General features: G+C 41.2%; 1 protein-coding gene across 2 annotated transcripts in view; it reads left to right on the top strand.

Annotated features, from left to right (window-relative positions):
* Positions 1 to 23,947, top strand: part of ASTN2 (astrotactin 2) — a 384,099-nt gene that overhangs the window by 202,705 nt on the left and 157,447 nt on the right. For both annotated transcript variants that reach the window (XM_073600690.1, XM_073600689.1), the window contains 2 exons: positions 13,018 to 13,102; positions 23,359 to 23,433. In XM_073600690.1, coding sequence (XP_073456791.1) covers positions 13,018 to 13,102; positions 23,359 to 23,433 — 160 coding nt within the window. The remainder of the gene's footprint in view (positions 1 to 13,017; positions 13,103 to 23,358; positions 23,434 to 23,947) is intronic.

The raw sequence follows: 23,947 nt of genomic DNA, 5'->3' as shown, positions 1-23,947 counted from the left end.
TGAAGATCTAGGATTTCCTATCCATCACTCTATCAACCAAGTTATTGATTCCCAGTGCAGAGAACCAGATAAAAGTATTTTTATATAACTAAACAGAGGATAGAAGGGAAGATCTAGGATTTCCTATCCATCATTCTATCAACCACGTTTTGATTGCCAGTGCAGAGGATGAGATAAAAGACTTTTTTTATACCTAAATCTTCTAAAAAGGAAGATATGACTGTGTGAAACTATATTGTAAAAAAAAAAAAAAAAAATGGTTCAAAATACCGAAAACAGATATTTCACTTATGAAACAACTCAATACTTCCCAGTGAAGATATGGAAAAATTAGGAGGTCTTGTCGATGAGAACATTGAATGTCCTTCAAGAGAACTTATCAAGGTTTCTATGGGTTATTCTTTTTCCTATTTTAAGACAAACTGATATATATATATATATATATATATATATATATATATATATATATATATATGTATTTTTTTTTTTTGTTATGTAGTTCTACTTTTGTTGGGGAGAAACAGAGTCTTCTTAGTGATCCATATACATGGGGGAATGTTAACAAATTTGTAGCAGATTGCTACCTTTTGCTGCTCTGAAGGAATAGCTGGAGGCAGGGGCGGACTGACCATTCGGGCACTCTGGCACTGCCCGAGGGCCCCATGCAACTAAGGGGCCCCATCAGGGTTGCCAGCCTCAATAAAACCAGGGACAGTATGTAAAAAATCTGTGTTTGTTTAAAAATCCCAAGAATATAGCTGCCCCGTCTCTCCAGTACCTTTTCAGTGTGTGTATGTGTGTTCTGTGTGTGCATACTGTGTGTGTCTATTGTGTGTCTGTGTGTGTATACTGTGTGGCCCCATAATCTATTGCTTGGGGGCCCCATCATCTCCTATTGCCTGGGGGACCCATAATCTCCTATGGCCCGGGGGCCCCATAATCTTCTCCTATTGCCCGGGGGCCCCATAATCTCCTATTGCCCGGGGGCCCCATGAGTTGTCAGTCCGCCCCTGGCTGGAGGGGATTTCTTTTTTTTTGGGGGGGGGGTGCCAAGAGTGGTGATTTAGGGGATTTATGTTGGGAGAGGGGGTGAGGGGAAAGGATATTTGTGCTGGGGGGGGGATTTGGGGGGAATATGTGCTGTTAGGGGGAAATATGAAGTGGGGAACAGAAGATGTGTACTAGTAGGGGAAATTTTAGGGGTAGAGGATTTGAGCTGGAGGGATTTGGGGATAGGGGGGCAAAGATTTGTGCTGAGAGGGGGGATTTCAGCAGGGGGGCGGATTTGTACTTGGAGGAGGGGAAATTTATGGTTAGGGGGTAAGCATGCAGATTAGTGCCCAGTGTTTTTGTGGGGGGGGATTTTTGCTGACACATAATGCTCATACATCTTTGGGGGGGGGGCGCAGTTCGGCATGTTTGGGCTCTAGATCAGTGGTTCCCAACCCTGTCCTCAAGTTCCCCCAAAGGGCCATGTTTTCAGGTCTTCCTTTATCTTGCACAGGTGCTTTAAATCAGAGTCAATGGCTTGGTATTTGAGCAGCTATTATTTTCTAAGAAAAATTTGGGGATTTTGCTTGTTGGGTGTTTTGGAACTTTGGAGATGAACGTTTTTTTGAGCGTTTTACGAGTGGAAAACCCTCAGGTGTGAATGCAGCCTAAGAGAAATTCCCAAAACATGGCCTGTCGGGGGTACTTGAGGACAGGGTTGAGAACCACTGCTCTAGAAGACCTTGCCCCGGGACTGGGTGTTCCATCCACCAATGGTGTACAAAATGCCTCCAGGTTGCATTGAATTGCATTGAATTTTGCGTTTGTAGAAAATTACTTATTATTGGCTTCAGAGTGGTAATGTCTGATAACCTTAAAATAACAAAGTGGCAATTTTGTTTACCAAATTGGAGTTCTCCTTTGGCCACTTCACACCCTTAGGACGTACCTGTACATCCTCAGTTTGAAGTGGTTATGCCAGAATCATGGCTGCAGCTATCAAAATCTGAGGCCCGTGAAGACTTTCCAATAGGAGTGATCTGAGTGGCTCTGCAGCCACCCCAAACAAAAAAACAAACAAAAAAAAACCATGTATACATTTAAAAAAATGCTTGGGACAAACATAGAACTGTAAAAAGAAACAAAGGAGGGCGCAAAAGCCTAGTGCATTACCTCAACATTATTTTCATTTTATTGGAGATAATGCACTAGGATCAGTGATGGTGAACCTTGGCACCCCAGATGTTTTGGAACTACATTCCCCATGATGCTCATGCACTCTGCAGTGTAGTTGAGCATCATGGGAAATGTAGTTCCAAAACATCTGGGAAAGTGCCAAGGTTCACCATCACTGATCCTAGTGCATTACCTCCAACATAACTTTCAATTTATTAAAAAAGCCAAAAACATACTCACAAATGTGAGAAGATCAAAAACATATCAAACCACAACTCCACCATGGTGGGTGCCCAAACAACCGTAGTTGGAAAGTTGACATTTTTCGGGTGACAAGCTCTCTTCCTCAGAGATGAGGGGGCTTGTCTCCCTAAACGTGTCAGCTTTCCAACTACTGATTTCTACTTTTATTATTATTCATTTATTATAATGTTTTTTCGTTAGGGTAAGGGGTTCAAGTTAAGTTTAGGTTAGGGTTAGGATTAGGGGTTTATTATAATTGTATTTTTTAATTTATTTGATATATTAGTATTATTATTGTTATTATTATTATTATTATTATTATTATTATTATTATTATTATTATTATTATTATTATATGAATAATAATAAATGAATAAATAAATGTAAAATAAATACACAAATAAATGAAAATCATAAATAAAAAATGTATAAATTCAATAAATACTAAGTAACAATAGATAAATAATTAACCCTTAACTTTAACCCTTACCCCTTAAAAAATAAAATAATAATAAATAACTATACACCCTAACCCGCACACAAAAATAATAATAATAATTATTATTATTTATTATTATTATTATTATTATTATTATTAATAATGTATTTTTTGTTCGGGTTTGGTGTGTTATTATTATTATTATTATTAATAATGTATTTAATATTTTTTAAGGTTAATTATTATTTATTAATGTATTATTACATATTATTCATTTATTTTACTTATTTATGATGCTTTTTAGTTATTTGTGAAATTTATTTTACATTTATTCATCCATATATTATTAATATTTTATTTGTAAAACCTTACATTTGAGCAGAAAATCGCGCAAAAACGCGCAACAAAACGCACAAATACGCACAAAAATGTGCAAATGGCGCATTTCCATTAATTTCAATGGCAATACAAAAGCTCCAAAAACGCCCAAATCTGCCAGATTCGAGCGACAAAAAAAAAAAAAAAAAGCTCTCTTCCTCAGAGCTGAGGGGGCTTGTCTCCCGAAACGTGTCAGCTTTCCAACTACTGATTTCTCCTTTTATTATTATTCATTTATTAGAATGTTTTTTCGTTAGGGTAAGGGGTTCAAGTTCAGTTTAGGTTAGGGTTAGGATTAGGGGTTTATTATAATTGTATTTTTTATTTTATTTGATATATTAGTATTATTATTGTTATTAGTATTATTATTATATGAATAATAATAAATTAATAAATAAATGTAAAACAAATACACAAATAAATGAAAATCATAAATAAAAAATGTATAAATTCAATAAATACTAAGTAACAATAGATAAATAATTAACCCTTAACTTTAACCCTTACCCCTTAAAAAATAAAATAATAATAAATAACTATACACCCTAACCCGCACACAAAAATAATAATAATAATTATTATTATTTATTATTATTATTATTATTAACGTATTTTTTTGTTCGGGTTTGGTGTATTAATATTATTATTATTATTAATAATGTATTTAATATTTTTTAAGGTTAATTATTATTTATTAATGTATTATTACATATTATTCATTTATTTTACTTATTTATGATGCTTTTTAGTTATTTGTGAAATTTATTTTACATTTATTTATCCATATATTATTAATATTTTATTTGTAAAATCTTTCATTTGAGCAGAAAATCACGCAAAAACGCGCAACAAAAGGCACAAATACGCACAAAAACGTGCAAATGGCGCGTTTCCATTCATTTCAATGGCAATACAAACGTGCCAAAAACGCCCAAATCTGCCCTATTCGAGCCACAAAAAAAAAAAAAAAAAAGCTCTAGAACTTGAGTGAGTATCAGGCGTTTTGGAGTGGAGATGTGAACCATCTCCATAGAGAATCATTGATTATTTTTTTCCCCCCCTCCAGCGTTTTGGAGCTTCAAGCTCCAAAACGCTGAGGTGTATATGGGGCCCTTAGGGTGTGGACAGAGGAGAGGAGATGGAAAGGTTGTAGATGCCCACCATGACAACACTTGACGTACAACGTGCAGGGTCTAAACACCCCCCGGTTAAAAGACATAAGATCCTTAAGGAAATCCAACAGTACTCCGCAAGTGCAATTGTTCTACAAGAGGCACACATCTCACAGGATACAAATGTTAAAATTACACTCAAAGCAATATCCAACATGTTACTATGGGGATTCGAAAACGAGACAAGGCAAAAGGGAGTGGCAATAGGGATGGGGAAAGACACAAGATTGATGGTGAAGGAGAGGATGGTAGACCCGAAGGGCAGATATTTGTTTCTGAAGGGTAAATTACGTGATTATGGATACGTTTCCTATTAGGTTGAAAGTTCACTCTCAGAAGGATTGGCCGCAGTGTAAAAAAAAAAAAAAAAACTGCGAGCACGCAGTGGGACATCCTCCTCCCAGCCGCACAGGAACAGGAACTGTCCTGGATTGTGGTGGGACCAGTGCCGGGACAGGGTTGCCCAGCTCCCAGTGCAAGGATTCAGGATCCAACCCACTATTAATACATGCCGTAGAATGGGTATACCACCCTGCGTCCTTTTCTTGCCCCTTTGCGTCACTGCACCCAGGACAACCGTCCCTCCTGCCCACCCCTCGTCCCGGCCCTGGGTGGATCTATGTTGGGTAAAGTTGTCCAAAGCTGTCCCACTGCACCTGGTGTGAACAGGCCCTACAAAAAAAGCTCTACGTCACTTTAAAAAACCCCCATAAAAGTTGTTTTTCTTCAGTGGTTTGAATTAAAGTTAAAAGAAGAGCAAATAGCAATACATAAGTCTGCCATAAAACAAGCAAATGAACAAAGATCAGGTTTAAAGAAACGGCAGCTGTTACACGGTATCAAAATGTACAATTTTCAGACAAGAAAATGTCCTAAATTCTCCGAAAGAATGACATTTACTATATTTATAAAGGATCAATTATTGTTTCAGCTGCACTTTCTCATCAAATGCTTCCCTTGCCTGTCTGGGTCTTTTTTATAGCCTTCTTCAAACATAAAACCATCCTGTGCCGTGCCCGGTAATAGCGCAGGAAATTGTTTTAGTAGCAAGAGCCATGCGAAACATCTATCAATTTCTACCAGACGACAGTCCAGAAATACAACCTTATAGAAGGAGCGCCAAGACAAAAAAAAAAAAAAAAACTGACCCAACATTCTTAGCTTGGAACAAAAATGGAAATTGGAGCGCCACACCACTTCTTAAAAGTCCACATACGACTTTATTCCAAAAAAAAAAAAAAAGATAAGAGGACAATCCAAAAAGTAGCCAACACGGTGAAGTGTCACACCACTGTTAAAAAGTACAGATGTGACTTCATAACCAATAATAGTCAAGGGGATAATCCAAAAAGTAGCCAACGCGTTGAAGTGCCACATCACTGTTAAAAGGTCCAGGTAGAACTTTATTCCAAAAAAAGTCAAGGAGGCAACCCAAAAAGTACACAAAGCATTAAAGTGCCAGACCACTGTTCAAAGTTCCTGATATGACCGTATTCCAATAAAAGTCAAGGGGGTAATCCCAAAAGTAGCCAACGCACTGAAGCGCCACACCACTGTTAAAAGATCCAGGTAGGACTTTATTGCAATAAAAGTCAAGGGGACAATCCAAAAAGAAGGGCAACATGTTGAGGTGCCACTTCGAGATCAAGATCCAAATACGAGTTTATTCCAAATAAAGTCAGGGGGACAATTCAAAAAGTAGCCAAGGCATTGACATGCCACACCACTGTTAAAGGTCCAGATATGACTTTATTACAATGAAAGTCAAAGGGGGCAATCCAAGATGTAGGCAAAATGTTGAAGTGCCTCACCACTCTTAAAAGGTCCAGATATGACTGTATTGCAATAAAAGTTGAGGGGGGGGACAATCCAAAAAGTGGCTAACATGTTGAAGTGCCAGACCACTGTTAAAAGGTGCTAATGTGACTTAGTTTCAATAAAAGGCATGGAGGCAACCCAAAAAGTAGCCAACATGTTGAAGTGCCACACCACTGTTAAAAGGTCCAGGTAGGACTTTATTCCAATAAAAGTCAAGGGGACAACCCAAAAAGTAGCCAACATGTTGAGGTGCTACATCGCTGTCAAAAGATCCGAATACGAGTTTATTCCAATAAAAGTCAGGCGGACAATTCAAAAATAGCCAATGCATTGACATGCCACGCCACTGTTAAAGGTCCAGATATGGCTTCATTCCACTGAAAGTCAAGGGGGGCAATCCAAAATGTAGGCAAAATGTTGAAGTGCCTCACCACTATTACAAAGTCGAGATATGACTGTATTCCAATAAAAGTTGGGGAGAACAATCCAAAAAGTAGCCAACATGTTGAAGTGCCAGACTACTATTAAAAGGTGCAAATGTGACTTAGTTTCAATAAAAGGCATGGAGGCAATCCGAAAAGTAGCCAACATGTTGAAGTGCCAGACCTCTGTTAAAAGGTCCAGGTAGGACTTTATGCCAATAAAAGTCAAGGTGACAATCCAAAAAGTAGGCAACATGTTGAGATGCCACATCAATGTTAAAAGATCCGAATACGAGTTTATTCCAATAAAAGTCAGGGGGACAATTCCAAAAAGTAGCCAACGTGTCAAAGTGCCAGACCACTGTTAAAGGTCCAAATACAACTTTATTCCAATAAAAGTTAAGGGAACAATTCATGTGGTAGCCAGCGCATTGAAGCGCCACACCACTGATAAAAAGGTCCAAACTGGACTTTGTTCCAATAAAAGTCAAGGGGACAATCAAAAAAGTAGGCAATGAATTTTGGGGTTTCAATTGCGCCCCCTTTATCAGGGTTAGAAGAAACAATATTATATGTATATTAAAGTATATATCCAGTCTTTTCCCAAATGTACCCTCATACCAACCTCTCCTCCTGTAAATCATTATCCAGTATTATTTTTTATTTCTGTACTTTGTTCTTGTAGCAAGAAACAGCTTGTTTGCACTCCCTGTGACACCACCCCCAGGCTTGTAAAATGTTTACAGGGGCTGATGCTGGGAGCTCCGTTCCTGAACTCCCCCAGAACCACGTCTCCCAAGTGTGTTGGCAAGCTCTTGGGAGTCGAAGCAGCAGCATTGTTTTGCTGGGAAACAAATCACAGTATGCATGTGGAGAGAGACAGAGAGGGGTGGGAATTGGCAGAGTCCTATAACCCAGTTATGATGACTAAGGCTCACGCCGAAACGCGTCAGGTGTTTGCTTTCTAATGCTCAAATGTAGCCAATACATTTTTTCATCAAGGACTTTGGAGTTGCCAGCTCTTCTCTCTTATATAACCTATAACCCAGTAGGCAGGGCTGATAACACTGAATGGAATTTCAGTTCAGCAGAGGTTGTCAGCTGACTAGGGGAAGGTAGGAGCACACTGGATTTCTGCCAAATAAGCAGGTATTTTTTGGCACTTGTAGTGAGGCAGGTGTAGAGTTAACCACACACCCCCAGTACATTTGCCCCCCCCCACTTGCACACACTCTCACTGTGTTTCCTGGACTCTGAGCTCCCACCTTTGTGCTGGGAAACCCTATGGTGAGTACTGCCGGGTAGAGAGGAGGGAGACCAGTGAATGTCCGTTCACTGATCTCTCCTGCCTAATATAACCCAGAAGCAATGTGCATTACATGACTTCTGAGTCTTGATGTCATTTTCACCTGCTGCATTGACCGGGGAAGAAGCTAATGAAGCACAAGCTCCATTATCTTCAATGGAGGAAAGGTAACTACTGGCACTGTTGGACATCTTCCGACGTCGGAGAGAAGTAAGCATGATGTGCCTTTCATTTTCTGCATTAAGTTTCCTTGGCTGACCACTGTGTCTACAGTCCTTAACGTTGGCCGATCAGTGGTGTCCTCAATGCCGAGAAATACAGGCAGATACTTATTCATCATGCTATACCACTCAGGAGGCCCCAAATTTATTCTTCAGCAGGACAACAACCCCGAACACACAGCCATTGTCATTTAGTACTTTCTTCAGTGTAAAGAAGAACAAGGAATCCTGGAAGTGATGGTTTGCCCCCCCCCCACACACACACACACACACAGCCCTGATCTCACCATCATGGAGTCTGTCTGAGATTCCATGAAGAGGCAGAAGGATTTGAGGCAGCTGACATCCACGGAAGATCTGTGCTTAGTTCTACAAGATGTTTGGAACAACCTACCTACCGAGATCCTTCAAAAAATGTGTGCAAGTCTACCTAGAAGAATGTGATGGTCCCCCCCCCCGAGCCCTGATCTCACCATCATGGAGTCTGTCTGGGATTCAATGAAGAGACAGAAGGATTTGAGGCAGCCGACATCCACAGAAGATCTGTGCTTAGTTCTCCAAGATGTTTGGAACAACCTACTTGCCGAGATCCTTCAAAAAATGTGTGCAAGTCTACCTAGAAGAATGTGATGGTTTGCCCCCCCCCAGCCCTGATCTCACCATCATGGAGTCTGTCTGGGATTCCATGAAGAGACAGAAGGATTTGAGGCAGCCGGCATCCACGGAAGATCTGTGCTTAGTTCTCCACGTTTGGAACAACCTACCTGCCGAGATCTCTCAAAAAAAAATGTGTGCAAGTCTACCTAGAAGAATTGATGCTGTTTTGCAGGCAAAGGGTGGTCACCCCAAATATTAATTTGATTTGGATTTTTCTTCAGTTCATGTACTTTCCATTTTGTTAATTGATAAAAAAAAATAAATTATTAACACTATTTCTGAAAGCCTTCTTTATTTACAGCGTTTTTCACACCTGGGACACATCACATTAATTGAGCTAATCTTCTATAAAAACCGTTATATTTTTACAACCTTCCACAGATATGACTTTGTTCTCTCCATCCTACACACCTATTACATGGGGGGAAAAAAAAAAAGATTTTTGTTTTGTTCCATTTTAAGTACTGTATATCTATAGCAAAATGGAGCCGATTTACAAAAGGATACAATGACTGTTCACTCTGCAAGGGAATTTTCCCTTAGTTTAGTAAATGTGGTGAATATTCACTTTGCAAAGAATACCCAATTATGTGCTTCCAATGGTCTACTTCTATTTATGGGTTTTGCTTGGGGTTTTTTTTGGAAAAAAAAAAAAAAGTTGTTTGTCACTTGTTTAAAATTCATCTAAAGCCAACAGTCCATCTTAGTTACCAAGTTTACAAAATGTCTATGTCTCTGATCTTTATTTCCTCTATTAGATCTGTAGATTCTGACAGTCCTCTCGAATATTACATATATTGAACATTATGTGCAGCCCTTTGGGGATGTAATGGGCTATGTTTGAGCCCCCTTTTAGCTCATAAGTAGGCAATCGCTGCTCTAGAAGCTAGAAATCACTGTAGTAGGCACCTCTACTATAATGATCTCCACTAGCTTCCCATGCCGAGAGGCTGCCCTGCTGCATTGTAAACGCAGGAGGTTGTTCACTGGGCATGCGCACTGTTCAGAGATGGTTTTGCATTTTATCAATGAATGCAAAGCATTCTGTGATTAGAAGAGGTAGAGATCATGATGTCACCACCCCTCCTCTCCACCTCATCCAATCAGATCAGAAAGCATTTTGCATTCATTGCGAAAAATGCAAAGTAATCTCTGAATGGCACCTGTGCCCAGTGGAAAACCTCTCGTTTTAGAATGAATCAGGGCAGCCGCTCAGGCATGGGACTTGGAAGCTAGTGGAGATCACTGGAGTTGCAATGCCTACTGCACTGATTTCCAGCTTCTAGAGCAACCTTCCTCAACCTTTTTAACACACACAAACCTTTTAATCAATTTTCCAGGATCAGGGAACCCTTTTATAAAAATTAATAAATCTATAATTCACATTAGTATGATGGTCACTATGAAGAATGGTACTTACATTTGTGTTCATTGGAAAGAATCCCCCCACTTACAGAAAGCTAAAATAAGACCAATGGTGTTAGGGCTCATTTACACTTGCTTCGGCTTCAACACACATTAACGGCTAGTTTATACTTGCTTCAAAACATGGCTTCGGACAGGGGTTCTTGGGACCCCCAATATTCCTCCAGAGGTTGTTAGGGGTACCTTGGAACCCTAAGGTTCCTCCAGAAGTTGTTAGGGATTCCTGGGAACCCTAAGGTTACTCCAGAGGTTGTTAAGGGTTGCTTGGAACCCTAAGGTTCCTTCAGAGGTTGTTATCAGTGGACCTTGAGCAATGAGCAATTTCTGCTCCTCAAATGAGTAACCACTAAGGGCTAGTTTACACTTGATTCAAAACATGGCTTCGGACAGGCTTTGTTAAAGATCTCTGAACACTAGTCAAAGCCCCTGTCACTAAATAAAATGGTTAGCTTACAGTCCTGCTTACACCTTGCTTCGGCTTAGCTTCAAAAATTTTACCCCATGTAGCTTTAGTGGTGCTTTAATGCATCTTCAAAACCTCCATAGAGGTCTATGGCAAAACTCACTTAAAGCCCCACTAAAGCCCTACAGAAGCCTCACCAAAGCCCCATCGAAGCTCCACCAAAGCCTCATGGAAGCCCAACCAAAGCCTCATCGAAGCCCCACCGAAGCCTCATCGAAGCACCAAGCAAAAGCAAGGTACAAACAGGGCTGTAAGCTAACCATTTTATTTAGTGACAAGGGGCTTGACTGGCATTCAGAAAGCTTTAACAAAGCGTGTCCAAAGCCATGTTTTGAAGCAAGTGTAAACTAGCCCTTAGTGGTTACTCATTTGAGGGACAGAAATTGCTCATTACTCAAGGTCCACTCATAACAAGCTCTGGGGGAACCTTAGGGTTCCAAGCAACCCTTAACAACCTCTGGAGTAACCTTAGGGATCCCATGAATCCCTAACAACCTCTGGAGGAACTGTAGGGTTCTAAGATACCCCTAACAACCTCTTGAGGAATCTTGGGGGTCCCAGGAACCCCTAACAAACTCTATATGAACCTTATGTTTCCAAGGAACCTCAAACAACCTCTGGAGGAACCTTAGAGCTCCATGGACCCTCTAACAACCTCTGGAGAAACTGTAGGGTTCCATGAAACCCCTAACAACCTCTGGAGGAACCTTAGGGTTCCCAGGAATCCCTAACAACCTTTGGAGGAACCTTAGAGTTCCAAGGAACAGCTCACAACCTCTGGATGAACCTTAGTGTTCCAAGGAACAGCTTACAACCTCTGGAGAATTCTTAAGGTTCCCAAGAACCCCTAACAATCTTTGAAGGAAATAACCACAAAAATGCCTTGTTCACCAAAGGAGAGTAAAGCAAGTAGCAGCACTTAAACTGGTATTAAAAGATTGACCATAAGGTAAGTCCAGAGAATATCTAAATAAATATCTCATATAAGACAGGAAATGAAGATCAGGACTTCTCCTAAATTCCCGTCACCACACCATGTGGGTTCCTGCTGCCGGTAGGTATTACACTCACCAGATCAAAGTTTAGAGATCACCTTAAAATCAGCCTCCTCCTCCCACAGGGATTAGCTGTACTCCAGAATCCTCCTCTGATCGGCAGATCACTGTAAGTACTACAACTTTCTGCACAGGAATGCTCTTTCTCTGGAGATCGTTGCATGTAAGGAGCCTCCACTCAACAGTGACAAAGTGAATCCAGTTAAAAAGCATATAAAACATCCGGATCGCATATCAGTTTGTGTGTGAAGCTCTCACAGCTCATAGAACAGCTAAACGTCGTCATCCACTGCAGGACTCACTTGGTGCATGGACAGTCTATGATCAATCTTTTAGTACCAATTTAAGCGCTGCTATTTGCTTTGCTCTCCTTTGGTGGACAAGACATTTTTGTGGTTATCTCTTTGGACTTTATTAGCAGCAGCTATTCTTTATTCTTTATATGTGATTTTGTATACATGTACGCTAAGGGAAGTGACATTGTAAGCAGTATCCTTTGATACAAGATTGATACAAGATTATATGGCTTAATCTTTGAAGGAACCTTAGGGTTCCAAGGAAACCCCTAACAACCTCTGGAGGAATCGTAGGGTTCCCAGGAACCCCTAACAAACTCTGCAAGAACCTTATGTTTCCCAAGGAACCTCAAACACCCTCTGGAGGAACCATAGGGTTCGAAGAAACCCCTAACAACCGGTGCAGGGACCTTAGGGTTTCCAGGAACCCCTAACAACCTCTGGAGAAGCCTTAGGGTTCCAAGGAACCCCTAACGACCTTTAGGGGAACCTTAGGGTTCCAAGGAACCCTGATTGAGAAAGGCTGTTCTAGTGGGATCTCACAGATATGGTGTATGCATATTTACATTAGTCCAAGCTGGACCAATGCAATTAAGTAGACATTACCATACCTGGGATTCTTCTTTCTTGCATGAGCACAAATCACCAATCATTGTGTGGTTATAAGAAGTTGGTTACTATCCCGATGAGCCATGGTTTAGTAGGGTGTCATTGAAAATGGAGCAGAGCTTTAGTTAGTATGGCATATGTACAAGTGCTTCAAAAATTATTTGCACCAATGATGGACAGGCAGCAATTTTTACTTCCGTTTTTTCAATATTTTGACTAAGTAATTATAATTCATAAAAAGAAAAATTTGGGTAAAATTTTTTAAATCAATATTCTGATACATTGGCATTCTTTTAATTTGCATTTGCGTATTAAACATCATAGTTTGTTTTTTTTGCATTCCCTAGGTGAATGTAGCTGCCACGAAGGCTATGCTCCAGATCCCAACCATCCGCACCTGTGTATACGCAGTGACTGGGGGCAGAGTCAAGGGTACGTTTTCTCTGCATATTTATCAGTTTTGCACCTTACGATATCTGTTACTGACCTTGAATTTGTTCCATGCAGTATAAGTAGAGTTTCTTTTTTTGAAAGAAAAATGATATCAGTAAAAAAAAAAAAAAAAAAAAAGAAAAAAACTGCACTGTGAGATACATAGAGATAAATATTTAGAGCTGGCCTTGACTCAGGTGAACATATCCTTCAAGCTGGTTGTGAAGGATATTAAACTTACAGAAGACATTTTTCCCGGTCCACTTTGTCATCCATTCTTCAGAGCTGTGGGGCTCTTTTCTTGTTAGAAATGTTCCTCAACTATTTAACCCTACCCATTCAAGCCAGTTTTTGACATAGCACACATTAATTGCCATTTATCATTCAACAAGAGCATTGCTTGGGTATGTTGAGTATTTTTCTAAAATATTGCTTAACCACTTCAGCCCTGGAAGGATTTGCCCCCTCAATGACCAGGACATTTTTTTGCGATACGGCACTGCACCGCTTACTAGCTGACAATTGCGCTTGAGATATGGCAGTGCGTCGCTTTAACTGACAATTGCGCGGTCGTGCAATGCTGTACCCAAACAAAATTGATATCCCACAAATAGAGCTTTCTTTTGGGTGATATTTGATCACCTCTGCGGTTTTTATTTTTTATAAACAAAAAAAAAAAAAAAGCGACAATTTTGAAAAAGAAAAAAAAAACAACATTTTTTACTTTCTGCTATAAAACATTTCCAATTAAAAAAAAAAAAAAATGTCTTCATCAGCTTAGGCCAGGATATATTGTTCTACATATTTTTGTTAAAAAAAGAAAAAAAATTGCAATAAGTATATATTGATTGGTTTGCGCAACAGTTGTCGCGTCTACAAAATAGGGGACAGATTTATGGCATTTTTATTATTATTTTTATTTTTTTTATTTACTAGTAATGGCGGTGATTCACAATTTTTAGAGGGAGTGCGGCATTGAGGCAGACAGATCGGACACCTAACTGACCTTTTTTGCAACCAGTGACATTATTACAGTGATCAGTGCTAAAAATATGCACTGTCACTGTACTAATCACACTGGCAGGGAAGGGGGTTGACATCAGGGGGCGATAAAGGGGTCAAATCTGTTCCCTCACTGCATTTTCTAACTGTATGGGGAACGGTGTGACTTCATAGCAGAAAGGCAGGATCTGTGTGATCTACCCTGTCAGAACGGAGATCTGCCTTGTTTACACAGGCAGATCCCCGTTCTGCCACTGTAGACATTGAGTCCGCCATTGATCCGACCCACTGATTGGCTCCCCCGCTGGCCAGTGGGAGCCTCCGGCGACGCACACGCACACACAGACCGCCGTGTACAAGCTGTGGGATCGAGCCACATTGCTGCAGTATAACTGCGGCGGCTGGTCCTTAAGTGGTTAAAACTTATGCCATTGTATACAAATAGCTCATCCCAGCTACAGGTGCAATTTGAAAATACATGTACTTCCATATGCAAGAAGACAAAGAACAAGTGGATCGACACGTTTCGCCCCAAAAAAGAGCTTCCTCAGGATCCACTAAGTTTTTTAATCTTTGTCATATCGTGGCCAAAGAAGAAAGGTCAAAGAACACACGGCTGTCGGCAAAAAAATGTTCTTTACAAGGACATGACACCTTACAGGCGTGGATATGCTATTCGTCAAAGTGATATTAAGTGAATCTATGCCTAAATGTCCAACATAGACAACAACCTGTCAGAAACCATGAAATCAGGCCGAGACAGAAGTACAGTTAAAGCATACTTGTTTAATAATAAAATTAAAAAGAAAAAAAGGTAGTCAAAACAACCAAAGTTCAGTAAACGGAACGGATAGTCAGCCAAGCCAGAAGTCAGGGATCAATGTAGTGGAACAGCAAGCAGGATATGGAGCCAGGAGGGATGTCAGCAAAGCAAGTCTTGAACAGGATCGCAGTTTCTGTGATGTTGACCAAGGCGAAGGCAAAGATCCTCTGGGCTGAACAGCTTAAGTAGGCAGGAGTAACGAGCAGGATCATCAACAGCTGAGTACCTGTGGAGAGAGATAGGAGCCGGCAATTAGCTGACAGCTGAGGGGCCAGCTTTGAGAAGGAAGGGCTGAACCCAGCCCTGACACAACCAAGCAAAATCACTATGATAAAAAGGGCCAGATAGTTAAAAAACGTAAAGGGTATAAACATTCTTCTGGTAAGAAGATATCCTTCTTTAAACAGTGATGATGTAGAATCAAAAAGATGGAGACCCTTTCAACTAGACCCAGGAAGAAAAAGTAATCCCAGACCGGTATATCAACATGCCAGACAAAAGTCACAAGATGACGGCATCTGGTAGGGTCTGATATGGCTTGTGAGGAGATCCCACAAACAAAACGGAAAAAAGAAAAAAAAAGAAATTTCCAATAAAAATACATACACTACATTACCAAAAGTATTGGGACGCCTGCCTTTACACGCACATAAACTTTAATGACATCCTAGCCTTAGTCCGTAGGGTTCAATATTGAGTTGGCCCCACCCTTTGCAATTATAACAGCTTCAACTCTTCTGGGAAGGCTGTCCACAAGGTTTAGGAGGGTGTCTATGGGAATGTTTGACCATTCTTCCAGAAGAGCATTTGTGAGGTCAGGCACTGATGTTGGATGAGAAGGCCTGGCTCGCAGTCTCCACTCTAATTCATCCCAAAGATGTTCTATCGGGTTGAGGTCAGGACTCTGTGCAGGCCAGTCAAGTTCCTGCACTCCAAACTTGCTCATCCACACTATATGACCAAAAGTATAGGGCCACCCCTCTAAATCATTTGGTGGAGGCGGGATTATGGTGTGGGGGTTGTTTTTTAAGGGTTTGGCTTGGCCCCTTAGTTTCAATGAAGGAAACTCTTAAGGCGTCAGCATACCATGACATTTTGGACAATTTCATGCTCCCAACTTTGTGGGAACAGTTTGGGGATGCTCAGCCCTTCCTTCTCCTTTATGGCCGCTCAGCTGTCGGCTAATTGCCAGCTCTCATCTCTCTCCACAGTTAACCAGCTGTTGTGGATCTGCTAGTCAGTCCCGCCTACTTAAAGATTTCCAGCTCACTTCATTCCTGCCTTCGCCTTGGTCACATCACAAGAAACCATCTCCTGCGTTCCTGTTTAAAGACTGGCTTTGCTGACATCCCTTCTGGCTCCTTATCCTGCTTGCTGTTCCTCAACTTGGATCCCTGACTTCTGGCCTGGCTGACTACCCGATCCGGTTACTGGACTCTGGCTTGGCTGACTACCCGATCCGGTTGCTGGGCTCTGGCTATGCTTTAACTAAGCTTACTCTATTTACCTTTTTATTTTTATTAATAAACAAGTGTGATTTTACTGTACTTCTGTCTCAGTCTGGTTCATGGATTCTGACACATGACTGCACACCAGTGCACAAGCAAGGTCCATAAAGACATGGATGAGCGAGTTTGGGGTGGAGGAACTTGACTGGCCTTCACAGAGTCCTGACCTCAACCCGATAGAACACCTTTGGGATGAATTAGCATGGAGACTGCGAGCCAGGGCTTCTTGTTCAACATCAGTGCCTGACCTCACAAATGTGCTTCTGGAAGAATGGTCAAATATCCCCATAAACACACTCCTAAACCTTGTGGACGGCCTTCCCAGAAGAGTTGAAGCTGTTATAGCTGGAAAGGGTGGGCCAACTCAATATTGAACCCTACGGACTAAGACTGGGGTGCCATTAAAGTTCATGTGTGTGTAAAGACAGACAGATGTGAGGTCATTTGTGAGGTCAGGCACTGGTGTTCAGAAGGCCTGGCTCGCAATCTCCACTCTAATTCATCCTAAAGGTGTTCTATCAGGTTGAGGTTAGGACTCTGTGCAGGTCAGTCAAGTTCCTCCACCCCAAACGTCTCTCATTCATGTCTTTATGGATATTACTTTAGGTAATATAGTGTATACCAGGCCCTTATCCTTGATAGTAGTACCGCCACTAAATGAATGACTCCTGGCTCCAGTCCAAGGTATGTTTTGGCCCAACACCCAAAAGTTCACATGAATCTTGGACAGCCACGAAGGCAAACCGCGTTCCTAGCGACTACCAGCACATGAGATGCAGAATCACGCTGTGGCCCAGACTGATAGATCTACGAAAATGTGAGATTTTTTTTTTTTTGTGCTTATGTTGTGTTTACGTGCGTATTTGTCTTTTCTGGGAATTGTGGAGCCAGCTGTTAATCCTTGCTAGATTGTCTTGTATCTTGGTTACAGGAATATCGATGTGTTGTTTCACATTGGGTTTTTTTTATCAAGGTTTCTCTCTGTTATATGTTTCTTTTTTTCCCTTGCAAAATTTTGTGATCTATCGATCTGTGCATTTTTTTTAAATATTAAACAACGTTGTTGCTCGGCGACTGTGTCTATACCATTGATTGATTATATGCACTGTATAAGCTTTTTTTTTTTATATTATTATTACGTTTAGTGATTTGTGTGTTTTGCTTTGCTGACTGCAACTTGGAAGCCACAGAGGAATTTTATTATTGACTCAAATTCATTTTATTTTATGTATATTTCATCAATAATCATTTTTTTGTAAACATTATCTGCTTTACTCTGTAGTGGAGGGAGCTATAATAACAGCATGAGTACTGCGATTTCTCATGACCTTATTTCACTGTGTTGTTTTCAATACAACATTTTTTTTAATACCACGGGGCTGAGAAGGTCATGATTGTAATTGTCAAAGGGGGCCATTTTTAGTTTTTTGTTGCCTGCTCCACGTGTCAAGGTCTGTTCTGATTGGTAACTACTGGCTTATTGCTGAAACAATGGCTGGCTGGTGGTGATACCAGCCTTTTTTTTTCAGTCCGATTTTTTCACCAGTCCATTTTGGCTCAAATATACCCTTACCCTCATATGAGGGGCATTATCTGACCCTTCCCGCCCTTTATTGGAGACCCCAGTGGTCCAGACGTCCTGGTGTTGTGGGCGGCTCTCCATGAAGACATCAAAAAATGATACTTATACATCCACCAGCCACTTTATTAGGAACATCTTGCTAGTACCAGGTTGCCTTCAGAACTGCCTTTGTGGCATAGATTCAACAAGGTGTTGGAAACGTTCCTCAGAGATTTTGGTCCATAGTGACATGATAGCATCACGCAGTTGCTGCAGATTTGTCGGCTGCACATCCACCACATCCCAAAAGGTGCTCTGTTGGATTGAGATCTGGTGACTATGGAGGCCATTGGAGTACAGTGACCTCGATGTTATGTTCAAGAAACCAGTGGTGAGATGATTGGAGCTTTGTGACACGGTGCATTATCCTGCTGGAAGGAGCCATCAGAAGATGGGGACACTGTGGTCATAAAGGTATGGACATGGTCAGCTACAATACTCAATTAGGCTGTGGCATTTAAACAATGCTCAATTGGTACTAAGGGGCCCAAAGTGTGCCAAGAAAATATCCCCCGCACCATTACACCCCCACCACCAGCCTGAAACGGTGATATAAGGCAGAATATGGGTCCATGCTTTTATGTTGTTTGTAGTGTCAGAAACCATTAAAGCAGGCCGAGACAGAAGTAAAAGTAAATCACACTTGTTTAATAATAAAAGTAAAAAGAACAAAACGTAGTCAAAACATAGCCAAAGTTCAGTAACCGGACTGGATAGTCAGACAAGCCAGAAGTCAGGGATCAATGTAGTGGAACAGCAAGCAGGATCTGGAGCCAGAAGGGATGTCAGCAAAGCAAGTCTTGAACAGGATCTCAGGAGTTTCTGTGATGTTGACCAAGGCGAAGGCAGAGATCTGGATTGGATGGCTTAAGTAGGCAGGACTGACGAGCAGGATATCATAAACAGCTGAGTAACTGTGGAGAGATGGGAGCTGGCAATTAGCCGACAGCTGAGCGGCCAGCTCAGAGAAGGAAGGGCTGAGCCCAGCCCTGACAGGGAGGTCATAGTGTTTAAACCATGCTCAATTGGGGACACTGTGGTCATAAAGGGATGGACATGGTCAGCTACAATACTCAGTTAGGCCGTGGCATTTAAACGATGCTCAATTGGTACTAAGGGGCCCAAAGTTTGCCAAGAAAATATCCCCCCCACACCATTACACCACCACCACCAGCCTGAACTGTTGATACAAGGCAGGATAGATCCATGCATTCATGTCTTCTACACCAAATTCTGACCCCACCATCTGAAGGTTGCAAGTGAAATCCAGACTCATCAGACCAGGCAGCATTTTTCCAATCTTCTATTGTCCAATTTTGGTGAGCCTCTGCCAATTGTAGCCTCAGTTTCCTGTTCTTAGCTGACAGGAGTGGCACCCGGTGTGGTCTTCTGCTGCTGAAGGTTAGATGTATTGTGCATTTGGAGATGGTATTCTGCATGCCTTGGTTGTAAAGAGTAGATATTTAAGTTACTGTTGCCTTTCTATCATCTGGAACCAGGCTGCCCATTCTCCTCTGACATCAACAAGACATTTTCGCCCACACAACTGCCACTCACTGGATATTTTCTCTTTTTCGAACCATTCTCTGTAAACCTGAGAGATGGTTGTGTGTGAAAATCCCAGTAGATCAGCAGTTTTTGAAATACTCAGACCAGCCCGTCTGGCACCAACAACCATGCCACGTTCAAAGTCACTTAAATCCCCTTTCTTCCCCATTCTGATGCTCGATTTGAACTTCAGCACGTCGCCTTCACCATGTCTAAATGCCTAAATGGATTGGGGTGGCAGAGAGATTGGATTCTGGGTATCGAATTAGGAAGAAAAGAGTTGGCCCTTGTGGAAAGCTCAGGGCCTTCCTAAACCAGGTGTAGGCTGTCAATAAAAAGGGCTTTCCTCAGCAAGGAGTTTGCCCCGAATATTCACCTTTCGGCTCATCCACAGAGACAGCAGATGTGAGGCACCCTTACAATAAGGCAAGAGGTGATATCTCCCGAATTATGGATGGCAACATGTTGAACAAAAGGGTTCCGTATTGAAAAAGTAATTGTGCTGAAGATGTTGGAAATTCCCCTTACTGTTAAGTAAAGAAAATAAGAAAAACCATTGGACTGGACTCCCTTTATTTTGTAATGGTGGCTTATACTTAAGAACCATAAGTAAAGTAAGCTTTTGGATCATGTTGGGGCTGGAGGAGTGGAGGAGTGGAGGTTCATAATAGTAAAGTACTGGCCAATGGTACCCAAGAAGCTAAACGTTGGTGTTCATGTTCACTTGGCTATGCCCACATGCTGGAGTTACACATTTTATTACAATACAAAACTTCTAAAACCATTCATAGTTACATGACTATATCCCTTATAACTCTCAGTAAATAATGCCACGGACTTAAAAGGTGGGGGTTGCCCAACACCACATCCTAAAACTAACATACAGAAAAGATGACTGTCAATGACAGTTAAGAAGGTATTAGGGCACGTTATTGGCATATTACCTCTCAAATAAGGACAGACATGCACTAATTAAAAAAAAACAAACTTTTATTACTATATATTTGAGGACTGGGTGATGAGAGATCAAAGTTCGGTACCACATCCCATTTAAACAACAAAATAAATTAGGAAAGGGCAGGCTGGACTTTTAAAGTACCAAAGGATATAATAGTCAGTCAAATTAGAAAAATATAAAAATTGTATTTAAACAACTCTTTAAAATCGCAATAAGCATTTACAAGAATCACTTCTTACTCTACATGTTTCACTCAGAAGAGCTTCTTCAGGAGGTTTTGAAAGTGTTGCATGCAGTTATATATACTATAAGAAAAAAAAACAATTGTAAATGATTATGCTTGAAAAATTGCCATGAAAAAAATCGCTTGGCATGTCAATAAGACATACCTGTGTATATTTTATAGAAAAATATTCATATATTATACAAAGTACGTTTTATACAAAATAATGGTGAGCTGAAAATGAATGCCTACCGGATGCTTGTGTTCCAGAGATATTATTTGTTTTAATTCCTAGATGATTGAAGCCAGGATTTACAAAGTAGGACGACCTTTGCAATGTATATATTTTTCTAATTTGATTGACTATTAAAACCTTTGGTACCTTAAAAATCCCACGTGCCCTTTCCTCATAAACTTTTATTAATGCCAACACAGCTTGGCATAACGAGGTTGGTTGTAACTAAAATCTAAATAACACACTAAAATGTTTGCACTTGGTTAGTATGAGCAGAACACCTTATATTCGTAGCCCCATCCACAGTACCTATAAGCGTACACATAGACATATGACTTCTCCAGAAAAGGGCTATAAAATTGGCCCACCGGATGCTTACCAGTATAATATAACATATAGCAATTAGCAAAGTGACTGTAGACTGCGGAGGTGGTAACAAATTTCTTGACACATTTTGCAGATGTGCTTCTTCAGGAGAAAGGCGTTCAAAAGGATTTAGGTTAGATCTTCCATGTAAGCGCTGAGATCACTGCCAGGAAAATAGAGAAATGGGGAGGGGGAGCACCACGGGGGGACAGGCTGCCGATCCCCAAGCCAAAAGGCGAACAGGTGAGGTTGCCCATTACGGAAACCCAGAGATACCCAAAGAAAAGATACCCCTTGTTCTGTACAGGGGCGAGAGGGGCCATTCAAGTTCCAACCCAGGTGCAGCATATATAACCCTCTTTGATTATAATTTTAAATGTTTAAAAAAAAAAAAATTCTGTTTATATTGGTCATTTGGTCAGATATTTTGTAGTATAGAACTGGAGTCATCACACCACCACATTTCCCGTTAGGACTAATTCCACCTTTTGGAAAAATGAATAAATGACATTGATTAAAAATATATCTATATCCAGGGGCGTTGCTAGGGGGTGGCTTTTGGGGTTATAGCCACGAATCTGGGGCCCATAGCCCCGAGTCTCTCAGAGATGGCCGTGGTCGTGGCCTCCCTGCAGCCGGGCCGCGAGTGCGTCGGGCAGCACCAGAGAGCGGGCAGGCAGTACGGGAGAGCCGGGAGGGCAAGAGAGCAGAGAGATGTAAGGAAGGGGCTCTCTGGGGACCCTGATGTAAGGAGAGGCTCTCTGGGAATGCTGATGTAAGGAAGGGACTCTCTAGGGACCCTGATGTAAGGGGGGCTCTCTGGGGACCATGATGTATATATATACACACACACACACATGTATATTATATACATGTGTATACCCGCCCAAGCGTATGACTTTCTTTACTTCACTGCTGTGGGCTCTAGCCCCAGATCTTTTGTAGACCTAGCAACACCCCTGTCTATATCTATATAGAGATAGATAGATAGATAGATAGATAGATAGATAGATAGATAGATAGATAGATAGATAGATAGATAGATAGATAGATAGATAGATAGATAGATAGATAGATTTTGTTTTGGATTGCAGGCTGCAAAGCATTGCAACTGTTATTAGTAGATCGGTAGGTTCTTGGTGACCATTACTACAGCTGCAGGTCCGTAATGAGGTACCAACCTTTGGTTATGAGGCTGGAGCAAGTAGTCAATGGATTACGAGTGTGGTAATGACGTTGCACTTCAGTTATACCCATAGGCGTGCGCAGGGGGTGTGCCAGGTGTGCCTGGGCACACCCTAATCACCCCAAGCGCATTAGCATTATCACTCTGTGTGTCGGCGGGGAGATGGGAAATATCTCCCTCTCACAGTTCTGCCATTAATAAAGTGCTACCATACCTCTTTCACTGCATTGGCTCTGCCATAAGTGTGTGTGTGTGTGTAATATACATATACACATACATACATACACGCACATGTGTGTTTGAGCTTTGGTGTGCACACCCTAATGCAACAGGCTGCGCACACCTATGGTTATACCCTCTGCCATGGTGGTAGTCTTCTCTCCATTCACCAATCTCTTTTAATGGATCAAACGGATGGAGCAGTGAATTCCAAAAATGATTTCCAAAAATGACAGGAGCCTGTGCAGAGTAGAACCCCCAGATTCAGTAAGTAGAGGTGGGGGGCAGCCGAAGACTGTGACTATATTTATTTTTGAATGCAATCAATGTAAGTACCTGAATTTTACATGGTAAGCCGGAGTTCATTTCTAAAGCAAAAAGGACCACCCATCCATACAGAACATAGGAACACACTGGAACAGACAATCATAAATGTGAAATACAAAAACATTTAAATAAAGTGCCATAAAGCCAGCCAGTCAAGACTGTTAGTTATCAATGTATATAAATGAGTCAGGTAATTATCAAATAAAATAGTTAAATGTTTTGTTTTTTTTTTTTCTACAGGCCATGGCCGTACAACACCCTGGAAAGAGGTTATGATTTGGTGACTGGACAGCAAGCACCCGAGAAGACCCTCAGGTAGGAGAGTTCTTAAAAAAAATCCATTGTATTTTCCAAGGTAGCTTTAAACTGCACAAACAACCATAATGTTCTGCTGGAGAATGGATCCTATTGACAGCTTTTAATTAAGCTAAAAAAAAACAAAGTTGATATTTATTCTACTTATATTTTGCCTTCCCATCAGCATGATGTTCATTAGATATCAAGACCTGGATTATCTGCTGGTGGCACTGTGCTTCCCAGAAGGTTGTAGTTTTGATGTCCACCAGTGGGTGTCCCCCAACAGAACCCAGTCATCAGTTTCCACCTGATGCTGGCTGCTGGGAGGGTATTTGGGTCCTCTCCTACTAGTGCCCTAAATACTGTACCCTCCCAGCAGCCAGTATTAGGTGGAAACAGATTACTTAGATCTGCTGGCTGCTGGGAGGGTATTTGGGTCCTCCCCTACCAGTGCCCTAAATACTGTACCCTCCCAGCAGTTAGCATTAGGTGGAAACAGATTACTGAGATCTGCTGGCTCCCGGAAGGGTAT

The sequence above is a fragment of the Aquarana catesbeiana genome, linkage group LG09 (assembly GCF_042186555.1).
Source record: "Aquarana catesbeiana isolate 2022-GZ linkage group LG09, ASM4218655v1, whole genome shotgun sequence".
Lineage (NCBI taxonomy): Eukaryota > Metazoa > Chordata > Amphibia > Anura > Ranidae > Aquarana > Aquarana catesbeiana.
This window is presented reverse-complemented; position numbering and strand designations above follow the sequence as displayed.